Raw genomic sequence first — 23,787 nt, 5'->3', positions numbered from 1 at the left:
AGGGGGGAGGAGGAAGGGAGAATCTTTGTGCCCAGGTGATGGGAAAGAGCCACCACTTTTCCCCTCGCAACCTGTCCACACCTTTTCTGAGGATCCTTCTGCAGCAATCCATCCAGCAAGTTAATGAAGTCTGAGGACGCTTTGGGGAACGAAGAGTCTGTGAACAGATTTTCCCCATGAGCCCGGCCTTTGTACATTGTCCAGCAGCAGCAGCAGCTAAGGCAGCAGCGTTTGGACGCCCAGGTTGTGTTAGCAGCGTTTGGGTGCCCAGGTTGTGTTAGCAGCGTTTGGGCGCCCAGATTGTGTTAGCAGCGTTTGGGCGCCCAGGTTGTGTTAGCAGCGTTTGGGCGCCCAGGTTGTGTTAGCAGCGTTTGGGCGCCCAGGTTGTGTTAGCGGGCTGCACTGGACCCCTTACCCTGTTACAGCCCAGTGTGCAGAGCAGACACAAAGCTTGCTTTACCTGGCACTCACAGGTGTGCATCCCAGTGACTCGGCCTTAGCTGCCCTGAAACACTCACTCCTTTCCCTGAAATAACCTCACTGAGGGTCGCCAGTCTGAGCCACTCACACCTGGCCCTCAGTGGTTGGCTGGACCTTCCTCTCTGAAGCAGTCCTAACTTTTCCACCTTTGCCCTATAATACACTGTAATTCTGATCCTGGCAGCCCCTCCTTTCTTCCAGAAAGATTTCCAAGAGAACTAGCAATACTGAGCACAGCCACATGATGGCGCCACCCTGTCCTTCAGACTGCATAGCACTTAAAAGGGCATGTGTGCACTGTGGCCAAGGCCAGTCTGTGGCTGGAAGATGCGGCCGGGACAGTACTGTCCTGGCAAACAGCCTAGCAGCACTTCACTGGGCATTGATGCTCATGCACACTGCACTGCGCGCCTTGTGGAAAAGAATCTTTTCATCACCTGACGGAACTGTGGTCTCGGAGGCTCTTGCCTCTGTCTGCTAACCTAGGCCTGGCTCTGGAGGCTTCTCGCCGCTGTGCAATCTTACCTGGGCCTAGAATGAGACTTGCTGCTGAAAGAGCTTGATCTTTTTGAGCTCTGGCTGGCTGGTCAACTCAGCTGTTCCGGCTCAAACTCCTCTCCAAGCTGACTGATTCAAACTATTCTCTCTTAGCCTCTGACTGAATTGGTCTGCATGGCCCCGAACTAACTCCGACAATCTGTTCTCATCTCCGGCTCCTCGAGCTCTGGCTCGTTCCGTCCTCACTTGTGTCTAGTTTGTTCTCTCTGCCACCTGTGCCACCTGCACAACTCTCTTGGCAGAAGTGCCCTGCCCCCACTCCGCTCTGTTCTCTCTCTGAGAGTTGGGCTTGTCTATTCTGCCAAATCTTTCTCTGATTCATCACTTTGTCTGCCACTTTTAAAGATGGGTGCGTCCTTCTACAAACTGACTTTACCTTCATTGTTTGGGATTAAAGGTGTGACTAGGGGCATGTGTGTATTCCAGCCAGAGATATTAAAGGTGTGTGCTAAGACTGAACCTCACCACAACTAGAAACAGTTTTTCCCACTAATCAATACAATCTCAGGGTTCACAGTGTGATCAAATAGCCTGCACCACCATAACCACAGTCTCAGGACAAGCTCTTTGCCATGAGCCACCAGCTGCACAGAAGTCTTTGCATTCACCAACAGAACTGAGAAATGCTGCATTTCTTCCTACTGAGAAGCAACCCTGAAACAAACACCCGGGATACAAACACACACGTATGCACGCACATGCACACACACGCATATACACACGCACACGCATACACGAACACATGCGCACACATATACACGCACACGCGCACACGTATACATGTACACGTGCATGTGCACGCACATACACACACTCATGAGTCTTTACAACAGACTTCTTGTGGTAATTCATGGTTTAGATGAGGGAAGCTGTTAGTATGGCCTGGTTTTCTCTTTCAGCATTGAATGGGAAGAAAAGTGAACTGATTTGCTGCTGCCACACATGGCTGTGGCGGGCTGTGAAGACCCCGGGGTGACGGCGGGCCTCCGAAAGCTCAGGTAAGGTGTTTAGGGGCCTCACCTACCTTTTGGGACTGGTGGCAACGGGTCTTCATACAGAATCTTCTCAACTAATTCTGACACCATTTCTGAGAAGAATGGGGGTTTCCCTGAAATCACAAGAACTTGCAGAATCAGTTTGTCATCCACACTGATCCCAAACTTAACTGCAGGTATTCTGGGGGAATTACACGGTCATAAATACCAGATTTACACAAGTTCCGGGGAAGGGCAGTTACTAACTACTGCGTGCCTGCCAAGTGTCCAGGCTACACACTTCCAGCCTTCTCAAATGCAAAGTAATTTTTCAAATCAATATTCAGGTTCACACTGGGTCAGCCCCTTGGTGCCTCCGAGCCATTCACCCACGGGCCTCAGGAGGCCTTCTACGTATTCTCCAGTGGTCAGGTGCATTTCAATATTGTAGATAGTTATGAAAACCATAACATGTCAGTATGTTCCAACAGCATCCGGCAGCCTAAAAACAAAGCTGAGTCTAGGTGCACAAAAATGTTTTAAAATCAATTTTGTGACACCTGCTAGATCGGGCACTGACACACACTAAACTTAGCACAGTTTGCTTCTTGTCTGAGTATGATTTGGTTTTATAATGAACTGAAAACCAATCACCTGAAAACATTTCATAAAGTAGACAGCCCAAAGACCAGAGGTCACTGGTGACGGAGAATTCAGTCCCCTTCACGATTTCCGGAGCCGTGTAGATCAGAGAGCCTGAAAACCAAGGCCAAGAGCGGCTGGGTTAGGCTCTGGACTACTCCCAGCACAGGAGCTGCTGACGTGGAAAGACTCAGGGAAACGCAGCACGCACCACAAGACAGAATGCTAGAGCCAGTGAGATGGCTCAGCAGAGCCGAGCGGCCTGCCCCAGAGCCTGACGGCCCGCGTTCAGCCCACAGACCCATACAACAGAGGAGAGCAGACTCCCACGTTGCCCTCTGACCTCCACTCACTATGGTACAGACATGCTCATATATCTACATACCCACATACATTGCGTGTGTTTGGTGTGCATGCACATGTGTGGATGCATGTGCACCAAATGCAGGCAGAAGCTAGGGGTTGCCTTGACATTGGATGACTTCCTCTGTAGATCTCCGCCCTATTTTTCGAGACACCCCCCACCTCACTGAACCTGGGACTCGATAGTCTGACTAGATGGTCTGCCCTGCAAGCCCCAGCAGGGATCTTCCTGTATCTGCTCCCTTGTACCCTAGCTTACATGCATGCCGCCACACCTGGCTCTTTTTACGTGGGCTTTAGGGCAGCACACTCAGGTCCCCCTGATCATTCAGCAAGTGCTTACTCACTGAGCCGTGCCCAGCCCTAAGTTCGGTAACCCTGGTACCTCAGGCAGCACCTCACTGTAGAGCCCACCTGCCAAGAACATGCCTGGACTACAAAGATCAGCCATGCCACAGGGCTGAGCGCCCTGGAAAGCCTCTGGTGTGTGTCAGGCCCGCTCTGAGGGCCAAGTGAGCCAACCCCGCTCTGGCAGGTGACGAGAAGGTGCCCACACTGTCCGAGACCTCTTGTGCTGACACACCCACGGAGCTGCAGGGACACTTCAAGCCCAGGACACAGCCATGTGTGTACAGAGCCCTCTGTCACATCTCTCCACTATGTGTGGGCAGTGAAGCAGAAACCACGCCATCTCGTCACACGAGCTCCGGAGTACCTCTGACACGCGTCTTCATGCTTTTCTTCAGCATGTTCTCTCCACTGTCACCACTTCCTTCTTCTGCTGCCACCAGAGCGAAGAACTCCTCCAGACTCTCCCCTTCTACCTTCGCCAGGCAGAAATTGCTGAACTTCAGCGTTCCGGGCCCTTCCAAGAGTATCTGCAAAGGTGGAGAGAGCATCAGAGGCTTTGGAGCCCCATTCGGGCCTCACGGGGACCCTGGAAAAGCCCAGCGTTTTGCGGCTCCCTTGTCCTGTCACGGCTCAGAAAAATGTGACATTGCACTTTCAAAAGGAAGCCAATGAACTACAGAAATGATCTTGAAAGATGTGGTGTAAATAAAACTGAGGGGGAGCTTCACACACACACACACACACACACACACACACACCCAAACAGTAGACATGACATTCTAGTAACAGCGGAATCAAAGCTGGCTCAGACGCCAGAGAGCCGGCAGGGAGCCGGTTGTGGGGAAAATAAGAACACACAGGCTGCATTATGAAGATAAAGAATAAAGATTAAATGGCTGGTCCTCTGTATGCTCAAGCTCTAAACCCACGGTCTGTGGGTCAAAATTATTTGGGGGAAGATTTCCTGATGTGCACAGGCTGTGTGAGGCTTCCACACCATTCAGTAGGTGGGCCTAGAGCATTGTCGGATTGAGTATCTGACAGGGCTCAAGGCCAATCCCTAAGAACACACAGAGGTGACTGAGGGTTTAAATGCCCACCTGCTTGTGTGTCATTTATTCAAGAAAGGACATATAGTGTGGGGTTTTGAACTAAGGGACCACAACTAGTGCTGGACACAGAGGCGGGCCCAAGTCACCGCCTACCTACTGCCTGGCTTTGGCAGCCCCTGGAGTCCTGCTTCTCGCGTGTACAGCAGGAAGGGTAAGAACCGCAACTCAGTGGGGATTCATGGAAGTCTCACACAGGGCTGGGACTGACTCAAGTTGGCCATCACCCTGTGTGACCAGAAGTTGGCTGTAGTTTGCTGAACCAGCATAGGAAGCTGTATCATTTCCAGCCACGTCACTGAGAGTGCCTAGACAACGGTAACAGGGCTGGCGACCTTCTGCTGAGCGCAGTTTAAAGTTGGTCTAACTCACAGACACTGACACTCACTAAGGATGTCGGCTAACCCGCCACAGTGGCATGCCCTGGAGACCTGCTCAAACACAAACTACCATTCAGCATGTCCTAACTCCACAGCTCCAAAGCTATTCAAAACAATAGCCACTGGAAACACACGGGCCACAGGGACAGCAGCATTTCAGTAAAACTTTATTGGTAGACACAGGAACCCTGCCCAGCTCTTTCCAATACTAGTTTTCTAAAGCAGTTTATGTCACAGACCCTTCTGGAAAGCCTTTCAGTATACCGCATTCAGTGTCCCACACAACACTTAGCAAACCACAGCCTCAGTGCACCGCGTTCACTGTCCACACAATGCTTAGCTAACCACAGCCTCGGGCCCAGAGGCCACATCTGCGCCTGTTTTCAGGGGAACTAGAAGACTTTATATTTTTAAATTGTTTTCAAAAATAAATAAAAACAGTATGTTTGGGGAAGGAGTTATTTTAGATTTTGGTTGTTTGAGACAGGGCCTCACTCTGTTATCCAGGCTGTTCTGGAACTCACTACGTACACCAGGCTAACCTTGAACTTATGGCAATCCTCCTGCCTCAACCCTCAAGTGATAGGATCATAGGCACAAGCCATCATGCCCAGCTCTGAATGGTATTTCCTGATATGTGGAAAAATCTATAAAATTCAAATTTCAAAGTCTATAGATGACACCTGCACATTTGCATATTGCACCTAGGTGCTTTCTGCACTCGGGTGACAGCTGAGTGGCTGAGGACCTGGGTTAGGCTTATGAATCTTTTGGGCAGGAGCTATTTTATCTTTTGTAAGATCTCCACAGTGTCCCTTTCTGTCTTCCTTGTTTTGGTTCCCGCCCCTTCCTTCATAGTTTCGTCTTCACGAACAGACTGCTGACAGAGCAAACCGAAAACAAAATACTCAGCCTTCACTCTGCAGCATAAAGGACTCGAAAAGCTCAGACTGGTGCTGCTGCTACTGCTAAGTGTGTGGCTTCTGCGGCAGTGTGGGGCGCTTTGAACGTACCCAATGCAGCAGAGAAGGAGGCTGCAAGGGAGATGGTGACGACTCAAGCCTGGTCACACATGGCTTCCGCGTCAGCCCAGGGGCAGAGGGAAGCTGAGCAGGCCTGTCACTCTCAATGGGAACACAGAGGCATCTGCCTGTGGCCAGCAGTATAAGAAAACGAAATACTGTCTGTGCCACCAGGATTAGGACACAGTCAGGAAGGCCACTGTCAAACCAAGGCATGGCCATGCTCCAGGGCTAAGAGAGCACTGCACTGGCTCATAGCACACGGCAGAAGAACTGAAAACCCAGAGACCTCTGTAGAGAGGAAGGACTCTGTCCCAAAAGCAACTTAAATAGCCCACATAGCTGAGATAGATTTCCTTTTTTAAAAAACAAACAAACAAACAAACAAAAAACAGCCGGGCAGTGGTGGCTCACACCTGTAATCCCAGCACTCTGGGAGGCAGAGGCAGGCGGATTTCTGAGTTCGAGGCCAGCCTGGTCTACAGAGTGAGTTCCAGGACAGCCAAAGCTATACAGAAAAACCCTGTCTCGAAAAAACCAAAGAAAAAATCCAAAAAACAAAAAGAACAACAACAAAAAAAAACAAAAACAAAACAAAACAAAACAAAACAAAAAACATCCCTGAGAAGGTCCCTGGGGTTGAGACGTGAGGAGTCAGAGCTCTCAAGTTACCTTCCCAGGAGAAAGATCACAAAAGAGGATGCCCAGCCTGTGGAGATGGTGCAGCCCTGTGACCAGGTCCACCCCAAACTCTCTCACAACATCTTCTGGGAGGTTCTCGTCCTGAGCAATCACGGTTTCCAGAGAACCACCTGCAAGAATTGAGCTCAGATCAGCCACCGTCCACCATTCACCACCCGCCGCCCACCACCAATGCCCTCCAGCCAGCCCTGCGTCTGCACACACACACACTCACAGTCCTACCTGTGCAAAGCTCCACCACCAGCCACAGATGATTGCTGGTCTCGTACCACTCGTGAAAGGTTACAATGTTCTTGTGTTTTATTTCGTGGGTAAGACGGACCTACCAAAACATACAGCGTTTGCAACTCGGAAAACAGACAAACCGTGGGGTTTATTTATGGCCGTCAGAAGTACTGGTTCTCAAGGACTGTCGCGGGGAAAGGATGACAATGTGCGACTTTAACAAACATCGTGAGTGTGTGAGTGTTCCAGTATGTGAGCGTGTGGGTGTGAGTGTGAGTGTGAGTGTGCGATTGCTTACATGCCAACACATAACCTGAAGATGAGGCTGAAGAGGCTCCAAGGGGCCTGGAGCACAGAGCCAGGCGGTGAGGACAGGGGAGCTGATGGTGGCCAGCTTACACAGGCTGGACCTTTCCAAAGGACAAAAAAACCACTCCACCCCAGGCTGTGCTATTTCGAGTTTCCATCCTAACCTCAGATGCTCTCGAAGCCACCACCCTCCTCACACAGCAGAAAGGTGGAGTGATGTCTACCTTCTCCTCCCATCGTGAACACCCCAGCTCCAGTTTTTGTCTCTACTGAAGCCTCACCTTGGAGCCATTGGTCGGTCACCTCTCCGTCCTTAAGTCCTCAGCCTTCACCTCTTTAGCTGCACAGCACAGCTGACCTCTCTCTCCTCAGCTGCACAGCACGGCTGACCTCTCTCTCCTCAGCTGCACAGCACGGCTGACCTCTCTCTCCTCAGTTGCACAGCATGGCTGACCTCTCCTCAGCTGCACAGCACGGCTGATCTCTCTTTCCTCAGCTGCACAGCACGGCTGACCTCTCTCTCCTCAGCTGCACAGCACAGCTGACCTCTCTCTCCTCAGCTGCACAGCACAGCTGACCTCTCTCTCCTCAGCTGCACAGCACAGCTGACCTCTCTCTCCTCAGCTGCACAGCACAGCTGACCTCTCTCTCCTCAGCTGCACAGCACAGCTGACCTCTCTCTCTGCCCTGTATCTTTCTTTCTCTGGCAGCCCCTCCCCCGACTGTAGTCAGTCAGCGCTGGGTAGCTGCGTCCATGTTCACTGCAGGTGAACCTGTCTCCCTCCTCAGCTGTGTAAGTGTGCAAAGAGTCTCCTCCCAGCAAATGTACTTAACAGCAGCAAAATGGAACCTAGAATACCAGCTCCAAGAACCCAGCAGTCACAGTCGCCTGCCCAGTGCCTGCCTCACTGGTCTCAGAGGGGTGAAGAAGCCACTGTCAGTGTGGCTAGCCCACTCCCTCTCTCCAGTCTGCCGCTGGGGGCTGTCTTCTGCTCACCGCTGCTGGCAGGCTCTCCCTCCAGCCCTTTATACACTGCTCATGCGGTAACGGAAGAAGGCAGGCCTCTTCCACCGTCCCTCACTGTGGCCTAACACTGATAATTAAACAGTTGCTCCCAATTTACATCTCTGTCCCAAATGTGCTTCTAAACCAGACTCAGACACCCAGAGCCTTCCTGACAGGCCACCGGACAGGCAGTGGGCTCCTAAAACCAAAATCAGGTCTGCCCATCTCTGAGCTGTCTCCCCTCTCAGTACTTGGCATCGCCATCTTTCTGGCCAGACATCCAACAAAGCCACTGCTCCTCCTCCAATCCATGTGTCCTACTAGTGTCTGAACACCAGCGCTGCTTCAGAGGGATCCAGGCTGTTTACACAACACTCAAAACCCACAAGGCTAATCTGTACTGTGAGGGGCGAGTGTCTGCGGGCCAGGAGGGAAAGGGCCTGGAAGGCCATAGGCAGGCGTCTAGAGTACAGCCTGTGTTACCTGAGGGGACACCGTGGACGACAGTCAGAGCGGTGGGCGTGTGTCAGCCCACTCTGCTACGCTGGGCACAGACCCAGGAGCTGAGAGTGTAACCTGTGCTGTATTCAGACAGCCGGCAACCCGGGAAGCCACAGCAAGCATTCCCAAGCCCTGGCTTGTCCTGCTGGTCAGGTGGTATTTTCTGTCATCGCCCCCCCCCCCCCCTTCCCGTGCCTGCAGAAGACACACCACAGCTGGCAGCTGCTTCTCAGCCTCCAGGCTCACGGTTAACTCAGAACAATCTGTGGGAAGTGAGAGTGGACACCTTCCTGCAGAATGAGGTGTAACTGTGGTCCTATGGCGTGATACGCACTGGGCCAGCGAGTCAGCTTGGCAGGCAGACGCCAGCGAGTCAGCTCGGCAGGCAGACGTGGTCTCCGCCAAGCCTGATGGTGAGTTTGATCCCCAGGAGCCTCCATGGGAACTGCTGCCTGTGCATGGGGTTGCATGCTGGAGCGCGCGCATGTGTGTGTGTCTCTGTGTGTGTGTGTGCCTGTGCATGTGTCTGTGTGTGTGTGTGTGTGCGCGAGTGCGTGTGTGTGTGTGTGTGTGTGTGCGCGTGTGCGTGTGTGTGTGTGTGTGTGTGTGTGTGTGTGTGTGTGTGTGTGAGTGTGTAGGTCAGGGGACAGCTTTTACGAGCTGCTCGTCACCCACCTACCCCCCCACCAGCCCCCCACTCTTACTCCCCCCCCCCCCCCCCGTCCCTGTCCTCCCCACCATGTAGGTTCCAGGGAAGGAACTGAGGTTCGTCAGCCATGGTGGCAAGAGCTTCCCCACCAAGCCGTCTTGCTAACCCTCACACACCAACTATTAATAACTATTGTAGATTCCCTTGCACCAAAACCACCAGAGCTGACCACCACCTAGGCTAGCTCTTTATTCGAGGCTGACAGGCCTCTTCCACCGTCAAGAGATGGGGCCCGAGTTCCAGGGAGGAAACACTGACCGTGGGTACGGCGTACCTAATGGCTTCCATTATCTTGCTACCTACATATTTGAGTACTGGGGATGGAATGCTGGGCCTTGCACACAGTAGGCAAGCATTCTACACCATCCTACATAGCCCAGGCTGGCCTTAACCTGTCTGTCCTTTCCTGTGCACCCAGACTCTCCAGGTTATGTTCACTGTCACCTGGTATCCTGCAGCCTCCAGGAGGGTAGAGCCCTCCCCCGCCCCGCCCCACCCCTACACACACACCCCAGGACTTACCCAGTTGGTTATTTCAGGCCGTTTGCCCTTCTCAGTACAAAGGATGGCGACGAAGTTGATGGTCCCTTTCCGACGCCCCTTATAGACGACGGTCCTGCTTCCTCTGCCAATCTCCTCATACAAGACGAAGTTTTCCATGTCCGGGCCAACTGCTCATAGGCGGTAAAACAGCATGTCTTGCTCCTGGGAAGTAAACAGGAAAGAGGTCAACAGATGCAAGCCAGCAGCTCCAGGGGTTAGCCTCAGACGTGTAAACAACGCCACAAACCCAGCTCCACCACGGCACGGGGTCGCTGTACTTTGTTTGTAAACGAGAGACCAGGATGGGTTTGTTCTAGTTCATGCATATGGGTGTTTAGCCTGAGTTTATGTCTGTGCGCCAAATCTGTGCATTTACATCTGTGCTTGGCGTCCAGTGAAGTCTGATGAGGGCATTGTATCCCCTCTAACTGGAGTTACAGACCACAGGGAGCCACCATGTGGGTGCTGGGGACCAAACACAGGACCTCTGGAAGAGCAGCCAGTGCTTTAACCACTGAGCCATGCCTCCAGCCTCTCTCCCACCTTTTTTTAAAAGCAGGGCATCTTGCTATGTAGCCGCGTGTCTTACTCAGGGTCACTATTGCTGCGATGAAACGTCACGACCAAAAGCAAGTTGTGGAGAACAGGGTTTACTTGGCTTCCACTTCCACACCACTGTTCATCATGGAAGGAAGCCAGGGGAGGAACCCGGAGGCAGGAGCTGATGTAGAGGCCGTGGGAGGGTGCTGCTTATGGCTTGTTCCCCCTGGCTTGCTCGGCCTGCTATCTTACAGAAGCCAGGACCACCAGCCCAGGGATGGCCCCTCCCACGATGGACTGGATCCTCCCACATCAACCACTGATTAAGAAAATGCCCTACAGGCTGGCCTGCAGCCTGATCTTATGGATGCGTTTTCTCAAATGAGGTTCCCTCCTCTCCAGTGACGCTAGCTTGTATCAAGTGGACATAAAACTAGCCACCAGTCACCTGCTGGCCTAGAACTCACCACAGCCACCTGCTGGCCTAGAACTCACAGTGCCAGGATTCTGTTGTTCTTCCCCATCACAGTGGAAAGAGCCTGGCCTGAGAGAGTAACATGCAAGCCCTCCTCTTCACAAGAACGAAGCGAGGAAACAGCCTGTGTGTGTGGCGATGACAGTGCAGGTCAGGTCAGCTGCTCCGAATTGTATAGAACAATGGGTCAGGCTACACCTTGCCAGAAGTGACTCCATAATCAAAACCAGAAGTCTGCACCCTTTGAGTAACACCACCACAATTGAGTGGCTCGACATCTGCTGGGCATCGGTCATGGTACACAAACTGGTGGGTCATGTATTTCAGCAAATAAAACATTGTCACCTGTGAACTCACTGAATTAAGTCAGGAAAGCATGGACACCTGACACCAAAGCTAAGTCACACACACAGAGGGAGAGAGAGGGGGAGACAGACAGACAGACAGAAGACAGATGACAGAAAGAGACAGATGACAGAGAGAGAGAGAGGAGGAGAGGGAAACAGAGAGAGATTGAGAGAAACAGACGTGGGGAGAAGGAGAGACAGACAGACAGACAGAGTGGTTGGGGGAAAGAGGAAGACAGAGACTTCATTCAGACCAATTTTATTGATATAGACTCAAAATTTTTAAATGAAATCCTTACAAACTGAATGCAGGAATACATTAAACCCATGACCGAGCTGGCTGCAGTCCAGAGGTGCAGGCTGTGTTGAACACTCATGAGTCAGGCCTGAGGAGATGGCTCAGAGCTGAAAAGCACAAACAGCTCTTCCAGAGGACCTAAGTGAGGCTCACGCACCGCACTGGGTAACTCCTGACTAGAGAGGCTAGTCGCTAGCCTCTGTGTCAGGCTGACGTGAAACTAGCCAGCACACGTGTGGATCCTTATTTTTCACCCTGTACAAACAGTGTGAAAATTTTAACCCCAAACAGATCAAAGACATTAGTATGTGACCTGAAACAGCAACTCCTAGGGACATGCAGGGAGCGCATTCTAAGCTACAGGCAGAGGCAGTACTTTCTGGAAAGAACGCAACAGCTCAGGGTGTGACCATGTGAAGTAACGAATGCCATCAGTCGAAACCCTTCCTCACAGCAAAGGAACCAGTCAGAGTGAAGGTAGCTCCCAGAACAGGAGGACGGTCCTTGCCGTCAGTCAGTCCATCTCATAGAAGATTAACATCTAACACACACACACACACTCAAAAGGGCACCAAGAGTATAAACGACCAGCGAACAAATGAGAAAATGAAAAGAACAGATAGGGACTGGAGAGATGGCTCAGCAGCTAAGAGCACTGAAGACTCTTCCAAAGGTCCTGAGTTCAAATCCCAGCAACCACATGGTGGCTCACAGCCATCTGCAGCAAGATCTGACTCCCTCCTCTGGAGTGTCTGAAGGCAGCTATAGTGTACTTACATATAATAAATAAGTAAATCTTTAAAAAAAAAAAAAGAAAAGAAAAGAACAGATAGTTCTCAAAATCAGAAAGACAGACCGCTTACGAATGAGCGGAAACACGTTCCCACTATCAGCCGTCGGGGAAATGCAAACTCCAAACGCTGGGGTTCATCCCAGTCAGAGCAGCTGCCGTCTAGGAAGCACTGGTGAGGATGTGTGCAAAGACAGAGACTTGTGCAGAGAAAGTAGTGTAAGAAACACATGCTGGCCCAACAGCGGTGGCACACACCTGTAATCCCAGCACTCAGGAGGCAGAGGCGGCCAAATCTCTGCGTTTGAAGCCAACCTGGTCTATGGAGTCAGTTTCAGAACAGCCAGGGCTAAACTGAGAAATCTTGACTCAAAAAAAAAAAAAAAAAGAAGGAGAAAGAAGAACATGACAGAAGAAAAGAAGGAAAGAAGGAGGAAAGAAAGAGAGGAAGGAAAGAGGGAGGGAGGGAGGAGTAAGATCTGGTTTATAAACTACACCTAGAGGTGGGCAAAGAGTCACAGATAGGCAGACAAAGGCCAGGCTCTTGTGTTTTACAGTAAACCAGTGTAGCCAAAGGACTACATGGAGTATTCTCAAAAACCAAACAGAACCACCTACATATACAGTCATGCTACTCCTATGTGAGCATATACACGTGCACATGCACACACATGCATATGCACACACACACACACACATCCAAAGGTAGTGCTGGCAGCACACAAAGGGATACCTGGCATCTCCACATACTGTAGCTCTGCTCGCAATAACCAAAGTGTGGAATCAGCCCAGACACCCAGCCACAGTCGAATGGAGGAAGAAATTGCATTCTACACGAACCACAGAGTGCCACTCAGCTGTCAAGAAGAGTGCAGTGACATCACTTCCAGACGAATAGATTCAAAATCATTGTGGACACTATGAAGTAAACCAGAGCCAGGAAGAGAAACACTACATTCTCTCTCTAGCGAAAACTGAGTGGGAACATATACAATATACAGAATAGTATATAACCTAGATTTAAACATATACCATCTATGAGGCATGGGTGTGGACAGAGGACTACAGGGAAGAAAGATGAGCCTAAAGCGGGGAGAGGCAGGGACAAAGGGTCACGGGAGGCAGCAAAGACACAACACCATGTTTCCTCTCATGCAAAGTCAAGGCATAAATGTAGGTCCTGTGAAGCCACGAGACAACTATGAGAGGATGAGGAGTGAGAGAAGTAGGGAGGAGAGTGAGGAGCAGACATAAGGAAATACGATGACAGACACATAGGAAAATGTCAGAGCAAAGCCCTGGTACTGTACGATAGCTTAAAATGTAATTTTCACAAAAGAACATGGGGTTGAGAAGACAGTTCACCTGGTTAAGTGTTTACTCTGCAAGCCTGAGGACGTGAGTTCAAATCCTCAACACACACATAGAAACTCAGTTATCCCAGCTTTGAAGTGCCTACGTGGGAGGTCCCCCGAGAGCTCACAGGTAGGCTAGTCTAGTCTCAACAACCAGACTTAGTTGGGGAGAGACCTTGTCTCTAGGCAAACCACGAACAGCACAAGAGGAAAACACCTGACACCCTGCTCTGCCTGCACACACAGGCGCACGCACCAGTACACTCACATGCATAACCACACACTCTCTCACACATGTACAAAAAGCCTTGTCAAAACTGTATCAATGGACAGGAGAGAGGGCTCAGCCATTAAAAATACATACTGCTCTTGCAGAGGATCTGAGTTCTGTTCCCAACACCCACACTGGGTGGCTCACAACTACCTGCAACTCAAGCTCCGGGGAATCCGACACCATCTTCTGGCTCCCACAAACACTCAACATGTGCGCACGGACATAAATAAACATTTTTTTAAAGTAAGACTTTAGATAAGTTGCTGTCCTGGAGGAAGTGGCCGCGCCTCTGACGAGGATGAAGCGTGTCAGAGATGTAGCTAGGGATGGAGCCGCAGCTGCCCACCCACCTGCACGATGGTGGGGGACCCGAGTTGCACGCGCTCTGCCTTGCCACGGCGAGGCCGCAACCTGGACAGAGGAAACCGAGGCACCCGAAGACCTGGCCAACTCCCCTGGACGCGTGGGTGAGCCCTCTGCGTCACCATGACAACCTGAAAGACGCGGGAAAAGGAGCGGGACCTTGATTGGCTGATCGCTACCCAGAAGGAACCCGGAAGTAAAAGAGTTTGCGCGCCCATCCAACGACACTAAGGACCCCACGACACTTCTGAAATAATCTTGCTGGCCTAAGGGGAGACTAGAAGCTGGAAAGAGACGGGACTCGGAAGCAGTTCCCAGATTTGCCCTGGGAGCATCCCTCAATATTTGGACGCCGCTATCCCATCTCCATGGCAACACTAAACGGCCGGAAGAGCCCCGGATGATGCTGACTGGTGGAGCGCTTCCGGCAGGGCGCTGATTGGCTGAGCTTACGCAGCGTGGACCGGAAATGGCCGGAAATTGGCGTGGCTAGAGCAGTCTCCTCCGCGTCTGCCCTCTGGCGTCTCTAGGGGCACGGGCTCTGAGCCGCTGCTGGAAACTTCTCGGTCTGGAGCCCATCGGTCCCTGCAGACACAGCCGACCTAGGTTAGGACCGATCGGCCTCTCTAGTCACGGCGCGCGGTGGTGATCGGATCCCACCGGGAAGGAAGCATAATCGCGTGGCTCCAGCCTTCAAGGTCCCGGCGCCGCAGATCTTGGTGGGACTTAGTCTTTCACGTCTGCCTGATCCCAGAGCGTCGCTGCAGCTTTAGCTGTTGTGCTGTGTTTCCTCCTTGCAGAGGGTTTCACTGTGTAGCCCAGGCTGGCCTCCAGCTGGAGTCCTCCAACTTCTGTTCTGATGTGAGGGCAGGTTGGCGGTAACTGTGGAAGGAACAAAGCCCAACTCAGTTGATCCAGAATTCTGCTACCAGGATCGGGCTGGAGGTGGGGCTAAAGTTCCTCTTCTGGGTTGGGGTGTGGTGGTGGGGAGCTAGGACCCTAAGTTTGTAAGGATAAACCAAAGTATAATTCCACCACAGCGCATGCTAGGGAACCAACGAATCTGATAGGCTGACATACAGAGCCCGGATGAGGGCTAGCAGACAGGAGCACGGCGAACCCAGCGTGGACGAGGGCTTCCCCATAGCCACAGGGGCGGAACTCCCCTCCCACCCCCGCTCTTTCAGCCTGCATATCTCTCTCCAATACTCCCTGCTCCACGCGTAATTAGGAGAAAATACAAATGGCTGCAAGGAATGGTCGGAAGCTCAGGTGACGGTCCAAAGACCCTCCTGTCCCCTCAGGACGGAATGCCAATAGTCAACTGGACCTGCTGTGACAATCCTTTGCCAGTGACAATCCTTGGCCAGCAACTCAGCAGGTGGAGATGGCAGTTGTCTTGACTTAGAAGGCAGTTGTTTGTGAGAGCGTGTGAATAGATGCTAGAGGTCAGTGTTGGGTGTTCTCTGGAGCTGTTCCTTAGTTTTATTTTTGACACAAGGTCTCTCACTGGCTCCTGGGAATGGCTGGTTAAGGCAGGCTGACTAACCAACAAGCCCCAGGGATCCAGACGTCCCCACCACCCCAGCCCTAGAGTTATGAGCATGCACCATCATCACACTTAGGTTTTATGTGTTTGCTAGGGATTGAACTCAGGTCCTCAAGCCGGTGTGGCAAGCACCTTACCAACTGAGCCATCTAACCAAAGGAACACTATATTGCACATCGGACTTGGCAAGCGTCTCTGTTTCTGTTTTTTGTTTTGTGTCTCAAGATAAATTCCCTTTTTTTCTTTTTAAGATTTATTAATATATGTAAGCACACTGTAGCTATCTTTAGAAACACCAGAAGAAGGTGTCCGATCTCATTACAGGTGGTTGTGAGCTACCATGTGGTTGCTGGAATTTGAACTCAGGACCTTTGGAAGAGCAGTCAGTGCTCTTAACCACTGAGCCATCTCACCAGCCCAAGGATAAATTCCTGTGTAGTAGGTGACATTGATGTTTTATCTCATCCTTCTGTTACAGAGTAGGATAAAAAGTACCCCATAGACTCATGTTGAAGTCTTTCTCTCTAGCTGGTGTTTCTCCTCAGTTTGCTATTTAACCACATGTACCAGGACAGTTGTTCTAGCTTTGAGAAGTAGTTATGAAAGTGGGGACTGGGCTAAAGCAAGTGGGTCTTTGGAGGAAGGCCTATGAGGTATCTTGTCCTGTGTACTCTCTCAGCTTTCTGGCTACCATGAAGTAAACAGCCCTGTACCACCAGCCCCTCCTGCCACGGTCTACCAGAAGCAGCAGGTCCACAGACTGAAACTGTGCATCATGATGAATTAATCTCTCTCTCTCTCTCTCTCTCTCTCTCTCTCTCTCACACACACACACACACACACACACACACACACAAGATTGATTGGTTGATTGACTGGCTGATTGATTGATTGATTTTGTGTATGAGTGTTCTATCTGCATGTACACCTGCATGCCAGATGACGCATCAGATCCTCTGACTGTGGCTGCTGAGAAGTGAGCTCAGGACCTCTGGAAGAGCAGCCAGTGCTCTCAACCGCTGAGCCATCTCTCCATCCCTGAACTTCTCCCTTTAAATTATTTCTCTCATGTATCTATCACAGTGGCAATAAAAGCTAGCATACCTTATTTTTAGACTTCTTTTCAAGCTCAAGAGTATCTTCTTACACAGTAGATTTGTAGCTTTTTAGTTGTTGTTTCCTTTCTATATTGGATAATTTAATCCACCTAGGATTTAGTTTGGCAAACCCAGGGAGTTAGAATGTAACTTTATTACTCCTAAGAATAATTAGGCAATTATACTAGCAGTAAGAGGCTCCCTCTCTTTAAGAATTTTTGATATCTCCCTCATTATAGCTCTAAATTTTAAAATATGCATTAAAGTCTATTTCCAGGTTATCACTTTTTCTCCCTTGGGCTATTTTTGTACTTATAGGAGAAAGTTCATAATTTTAGTTTAAATATTTATAATAAAAAGGGAAGAAAAATTATCTGCAATGATATCCTTATATTTGGGAAGCTAAGAGACAAGTATTGATTGAGCCCACAAGTTAAGTCCAGCCTAAGCCATGTAAGACTTGTCTCTTTTTTTAATTATCTGCAGAGAAAGACTTTTTGCAGAGAGTTATTAATACCACAGACAGCATGGAGGAAGTCTGGGGAGAGAGAAGCCTTCCATTCCCACAGGCAAAGCAGGCTTCTGCTCCTCTGCCTTGCAGTCCGGGGGGTTGGGATTATATTTGAGCCACTGAGCCCTGATAACTTGCTCTATTGGATGTTTTCCCTGCTAAAATGTCACTTTCCAAAAAAAACATGAGAAAATCTGATAAAGGTGACATACCTTTAGCAAAATGAAAACTAACCATATAGCTTGAAAAGAGATTTTGAAATCAACAACCAAAGAAGAAATTATGTGTGAGCACTTACTAGGCCATGATAACAGCATGTCCTTAAAGGACTCACTGCAGTCTAGAGACGCTGAAATGCTGTGGAAGAAACTGACATCTGTAGTTAGTATGGGCTGGAGCATAGCTGCACAGAGTGGGGAGGGAACCGATGAGATAGACTGCATCCAATGGACATTTGAAGCTGGTGATACGGAATAGAGTGTGATACAAGAGGACTCTTGAGATACATACATACATGTTTGAAATCTGTCGCAATAAAATATATTTTTTAAACTATCAAAAATCGAGGGGTGAGCCGGGCGGTGGTGGCGCACGCCTGTAATCCCAGCACTCTGGGAGGCAGAGGCAGGTGGATTTCTGAGTTCGAGGCCAGCTTGGTCTACAGAGTGAGTTCCAGACAGCCAGGGCTAGACAGAGAAACCCTGTCTCGAAAAACCAAAAAAAAACAAAAAAAAAACAACAACAAAAAAAAAAAAATCGAGGGGTGTAACTCAGTAGAGTCCTTGTCTAGCACATATTAGGTCTTAGGTTTGGTCTACAGGACTGAAAACCCATAAAATGCTGAATACTGTTATTCTAATCTGGGGACATCAAAGGATGAGCCACGATCCCTAGACAGACCATGCTAGGATCATCTCTCTTACCACAGGGAGAGCTGGGAAGGCGTTGGGGGGTAATGTAGAGAAGGAATTGAAAAGTATTTTCCACCAGGCAGCGGTGGCGCACACCTGTAATCCCAGCATTCTGGGAGGCAGAGGCAGGCAGATTTCTGATTTTGAGGCCAGCCTGGTCTACAGAGTGAGTTCCAGGACAGCGAGGGCTATACAGAGAAACTCTGTCTCAAAAAAAAGAAAAGAAAAGTATTTTCCGTGAATTGAACCCTCACCTTCCTGTCTCCATGAGATTCATGAAACTCCTTGGAGTATTCTTGCACTAAAACAGTTTCTATCTGATTTACCCAAAGGCCCACGAAATCCCAGCTGCTATGAAAAGGGGGGTGACTAGCCTTGTGCTAGCCACACATCCACATTCTCACAGCTGTCTCAGAGCCCTCTCGTTCTGAGGCATTTAGGACCTGTAGATTGCTGTGACAGAAACAGCCCTGGGTTTATATGACTATAGATTTTGCTTGCTGAGACCAATTGTTTAGTTTCTTTTCTTTTCTTTTTTTTTTTTTTTTTTTTTTTTTTTTTTGGTTTTTCGAGACAGGGTTTCTCTGTGTAGCCCTGGCTCTCCTGGAACTCACTCTGTAGACCAGTATGGCCTTGAACTCAGAAATCTGCCTGCCTCTGCCTCGAAAGTGCTAGGATTAAAGGTGTGTGCCACCACCACCCGGCCAATTGTTTAGTTTCTTGACTCCACTTCTAAGTTGTGCATAATCTGCATCTCTCTTCCTTGATTTTTCATCATGGCTTTACTATTAATCTTTAAATGCTTGGTGTCAGGCTGGAGAGATGGCTCAGCGATTAATAGCATTGACTGCTCTTCCAGAGGTCCTGAGTTCAATTCCCAGCAACCACATGGTGGTTCACAACCATCTGTAATGAGATCCAGTGCCCTCTTCTGGTGTGTCTGAAGACAGCTACAGTGTACTCATATGCATAAAATAAATCGCTTAAAAAAAAATTAGCCGGGCAATGGTGGCGCACGCCTTTAATCCCAGCACTTGGGAGGCAGAGGCAAGTGGATTTCTGAGTTTGAGGCCAGCCTGGTCTACAGAGTGAGTTCCAGGACAGCCAGGGCTACACAGAGAAACCCTGTCTCGAAAAAAACCAAACCAAAAAAAAAAAAAAAAAAAAGCCAAAAATAAATAAATAAATAAATAAATAAATAAATGCCTGGTGTCCAAAGCTCTCTTGAATTGCATCCCTTGAAGCTGGAGTTACAGACGGCTGTGAGCTGCTGTGTGAAGGCTGGGAGTTGAACGCGGGTCCTCTGCAGGAGCAGCCAGTGCTCTTGACCAACTCTCCGGCTCTATTATCAGTTATTGCGTGATCCCCGGAAGGCATGGCTTCCTTTGGCATTTTCTTTTTTTTTTTTTTTTTTTTTTTGATTTTTTTTATTGTTATTTTTTTTATTCGATATAATTTATTTACATTTCAAATGATTTCCCCTTTTCTAGCCCCCCCACTCACCGAAAGTCCCGTAAGCCCCCTTCTCTTCCCCTGTCCTCCCTCCCACCCCTTCCCAGTTCCCCGTTCTGGTTTTGCCAAATACTGCTTCACTGAGTCTTTCCAGAACCAGGGGCCACTCCTGCTTTCTTCTTGTATCTCATTTGATGTGTGGATTATGTTTTGGGTATTCCAGTTTTCTAGGTTAATATCCACTTATTAGTGAGTGCATACCATGATTCACCTTTTGAGTCTGGGTTACCTCACTTAGTATGATGTTCTCTAGCTCCATCCATTTGCCTAAGAATTTCATGAATTCATTGTTTCTAATGGCTGAATAGTACTCCATTGTGTAGATATACCACATTTTTTGCATCCACTCTTCTGTTGAGGGATACCTGGGTTCTTTTCAGCATCTGGCAATTATAAATAGGGCTGCTATGAACATAGTAGAGCATGTATCCTTATTACATGATGGGGAATCCTCTGGGTATATGCCCAGGAGTGGTATAGCAGGATCTTCTGGAAGTGAGGTGCCCAGTTTTCGGAGGAACCGCCAGACTGCTTTCCAGAGTGGTTGTACCAATTTGCAACCCCACCAGCAGTGGAGGAGTGTTCCTCTTTCTCCGCACCCTCTCCAACACCTGCTGTCTCCTGAATTTTTAATCTTAGCCATTCTGACTGGTGTAAGATGAAATCTTAGGGTTGTTTTGATTTGCATTTCCCTAATGACTAATGAAGTTGAGCATTTTTAAGATGCTTCTCCGCCATCCGAAGTTCTTCAGGTAAGAATTCTTTGTTTAACTCTGTACCCCATTTTTTAATAGGGTTGTTCGGTTTTCTGGAGTCTAACTTCTTGAGTTCTTTATATATATTGGATATTAGCCCTCTATCTGATGTAGGATTGGTGAAGATCTTTTCCCAATTTGTTGGTTGCCTTCTGGCATTTTCACATTTTTATGATTTTATTCCCTCTGGACTGGTGTCTGAGTGGAGCTGCCTCAGACCTGCTGCGCTGGGGCGACAGGCAGATCAGCACCACGTCTTTCCCTCTGGCTGCCTTGGCTAGCATGCCATTGCCATCCTTGGTCTTAATCAACTCTAATTAGCCTAGACAGCCTCCTGTCAGCTGGGCTGGGACAGACAGAGGGCACAGCGTGGCCGAGCTGGGGAAGGAAGACCCCCAGGCACACTGCGTCCTTAGGTCCAGCCCAGGAGAGAGCGAGGACAATGGAAAGAGTTTCTGCATGACACTGGTGGTCCTGAGAGTCTTCATTTCACTGGAAAAGGGAAAGGAGAGCATGCTGAGGGAAGACATGTAAAGCACAGTGAGGTCACGTTCTTTTCCTGTGTGTGTGTGTGTGTGTGTGAGAGAGAGAGAGAGAGAGAGGGGGGGGGGGGGAGGGAGAGACAGAGACAGAGACAGAGAGACTTTTTTTCTTTTTTAGTTTTTAATTGTTATTTTAAGCCAGACAGTGGTGGCACTCCTTTAATCCCAGCACTCGGGAGGCAGAGGCAGGTGGATTTCTGAGTTCCAGGCCAGCCTGGTCTGCAGGTGAGTTCTAGGACAGCCAGGGTTACACAGAGAAACCCTATCTTTAAAAAAAAACAATTATTTTTTATGAGTACGTGTATTTTGCCTATATGTATGTCCATGAACCACATGAGTGCCCGGTCACCACGGATGCCAGGGAGGCGTGTTGCATGCTCCAAAATTGGAGTTATAGATGGTTGTGAGTCACTGTGTGGGTACTCTGCATGTGCATGTGTGTGTGTGTGCCACATGTAAGTGCAGTGGCTGCCTGTGGAGGCCAGAAGGGGATCTCAGATGCTGCAGGCAGTTATGAACTGCTAGATGCGGGCTCTCCTAAGGAGTCCTCTGGAAGAGCACTCTCAGCCTCTGAATGTCTCTCCAGCCCCCAAAGTCTTCTAATATCATGTTTAGACTTTTGTTTTCTGTAACCCTGGGAGCAGGATTGGCCTTGTCACATTGCTGGGTCTGCTCTGACTTTGTCCTGCTTTGTTGATTGGATCTCTTGCAGCTATTCTTTTAGATACCTCTAATGGTTTGGATGTGAAGTATCCCAGCAGCACTGTTGTTTTTTAACTTTGTGGAACTTGTGAGAGGTGGCACCAGCCTGGAGGAAGCTGAACAATGTGGAATGGCCCTTGAGGTTTATAGTCTGACCTCACTTCCTGTCCCACGTCTGCTTCCTCCTCTGACCAGATGTAAGCCACCCTTGCCCTCTGGCCATGAGCTGCTTCTCCCATGGTGCCTTCTATACGATGGTGGATGGCACCTTGAAACCATGAGCCCAGATGGGCCCTTTCTCCTTTCAGTTGCGTTTTGATGTATGTTTAGTTGCAGCAAGGATACACCACTTCTTGTACACTCCCCACAGCTAAAAACATGTATGTCTCCAGACAATCAGAACTACCTTCTTTCTCCACCTACATCTCCTAAAGTTTTCCAGATTTTAAAAAGCAGTATTCAAATTATTTTTATATTTAAACTATGATTTACTTGTAAGGCTTGTAGGCTTATATTTTAAAATCTATTTTAATAAGTATACTTAAATATTGTGACCTCCCTTCTAACCCACCACCCACCAGAGGTAGTGGAAAGGAAAGGTTAATAGGGCAAAGAAGGATGTGGACCTGTGTAGAAATAGTTTTATTGGGGCTGGAGAGATGGCTCAGCACTTAAGAGCACTGACTGCTCTTCCAGAGGTCCTGAGTTCAAGTCCCAGCAACTACATGGTGGCTCACAACCATCTGTAATGAGATCTGACACCCTCTTCTGGGGTGTCTGGAGACAACTACATGTACTTACATATAATAAGTAAATAAATCTTTTAAAAAAAAGAGTTTTATTTTAATTTTTACTTAATTATGAATGCTCTATCTGCATGTACACCTGCATGCCAGAAGAGGGCATCAGAACTCATTATAGATAACTGTGAGCCACCATGTGGTTACTGGGAATTGAACTCAGGACCTCTGGAAGAGTACACAGTTCTAAATACTGAGCCATCTCTCCAACCCTAGAAATATTTTGGGGGGCAAATCCAATCTGTGTTGTCAGGATATTAGAAGTTAGTTTATCTGAATTAGCCATAGTCTGAGTGACTCACAAAGACCACTCATAAATTAGCAATGGCAGTTCCACCTGGAAGAAGACGTGAGTTTCTCCCAATCAGCTTGAGTCCATGGAAGCGGCAAGAAGCCGCTGGAACGCCACCAGAAGTTTTTAATGTGTTTCTCTCTATGAAGCCACGACAATCGACGATCAGTCAAGAGCAGCTAAGTCAATGCCACACTATGTCACCCACTGTCTGGTTATATTTATACCCTTTCAAACATCATGTGTTCTCTCACGAGTCTGCTCCAGCAAAAACACCACATGCCCTTTTTTAGGCAACTTCCAGACAAACTCTATGTGTGTCTTCTGTAAAACATCCTCTTATAAGACAGTTTTTTCAAAAAGCATAACACAAGTGGGTCTCAAAAAAAAAAAAAAAAAAAGGCGAGCATTGGTGGAGCACGCCTGTAATCCCAGCACTTGGGAGGCAGAGGCAGGTGGATTTCTGAGTTTGAGGCCAGCCTGGTCTACAGAGTGAGTTCCATGACAGCCAGGGCTATACAGAGAAACCCTGTCTCGAAAAAACCAAATCCAACCCCCCCCCAAAAAAAACCCAAAATTTTTCATTTTGAAATATATTGGTTTTCTTAACTTTATTAAAAACGATTGTGAAAACATAATCCACACATCAAATGAGATACAAGAAGAAAGGAGGAGTGGCCCCTGGTTCTGGAAAGACTCAGTGAAACAGTATTTGGCAAAACCAGAACGGGGAAGTGGGAAGGGGTGGGAGGGAGGACAGGGGAAGAGAAGGGGGCTTACGGGACTTTCGGGGAGTGGGG

At 49.0% G+C, this 23,787-nt stretch overlaps 1 protein-coding gene across 1 annotated transcript in view; it reads right to left on the bottom strand.

The window, feature by feature from the left end:
- Positions 1-14,446, bottom strand: part of Ulk4 (unc-51 like kinase 4) — a 293,992-nt gene extending 279,546 nt beyond the window's left edge. Inside the window, exons 1-8 of the mRNA XM_052186951.1 lie at positions 14,304-14,446; positions 9,854-10,036; positions 6,804-6,903; positions 6,552-6,691; positions 3,733-3,895; positions 2,667-2,768; positions 2,063-2,146; positions 82-157 (exon numbers count right to left, since the gene is read on the bottom strand). Of these exons, the coding sequence (XP_052042911.1) occupies positions 82-157; positions 2,063-2,146; positions 2,667-2,768; positions 3,733-3,895; positions 6,552-6,691; positions 6,804-6,903; positions 9,854-9,991 (803 nt within the window). The 5' untranslated portion in view covers positions 9,992-10,036; positions 14,304-14,446. The remainder of the gene's footprint in view (positions 1-81; positions 158-2,062; positions 2,147-2,666; positions 2,769-3,732; positions 3,896-6,551; positions 6,692-6,803; positions 6,904-9,853; positions 10,037-14,303) is intronic.
- Positions 14,447-23,787: the final 9,341 nt, after the last annotated feature.

The sequence above is a fragment of the Apodemus sylvaticus genome, chromosome 7 (assembly GCF_947179515.1).
Source record: "Apodemus sylvaticus chromosome 7, mApoSyl1.1, whole genome shotgun sequence".
Classification (NCBI taxonomy): Eukaryota; Metazoa; Chordata; class Mammalia; order Rodentia; family Muridae; genus Apodemus; species Apodemus sylvaticus.
This window is presented reverse-complemented; position numbering and strand designations above follow the sequence as displayed.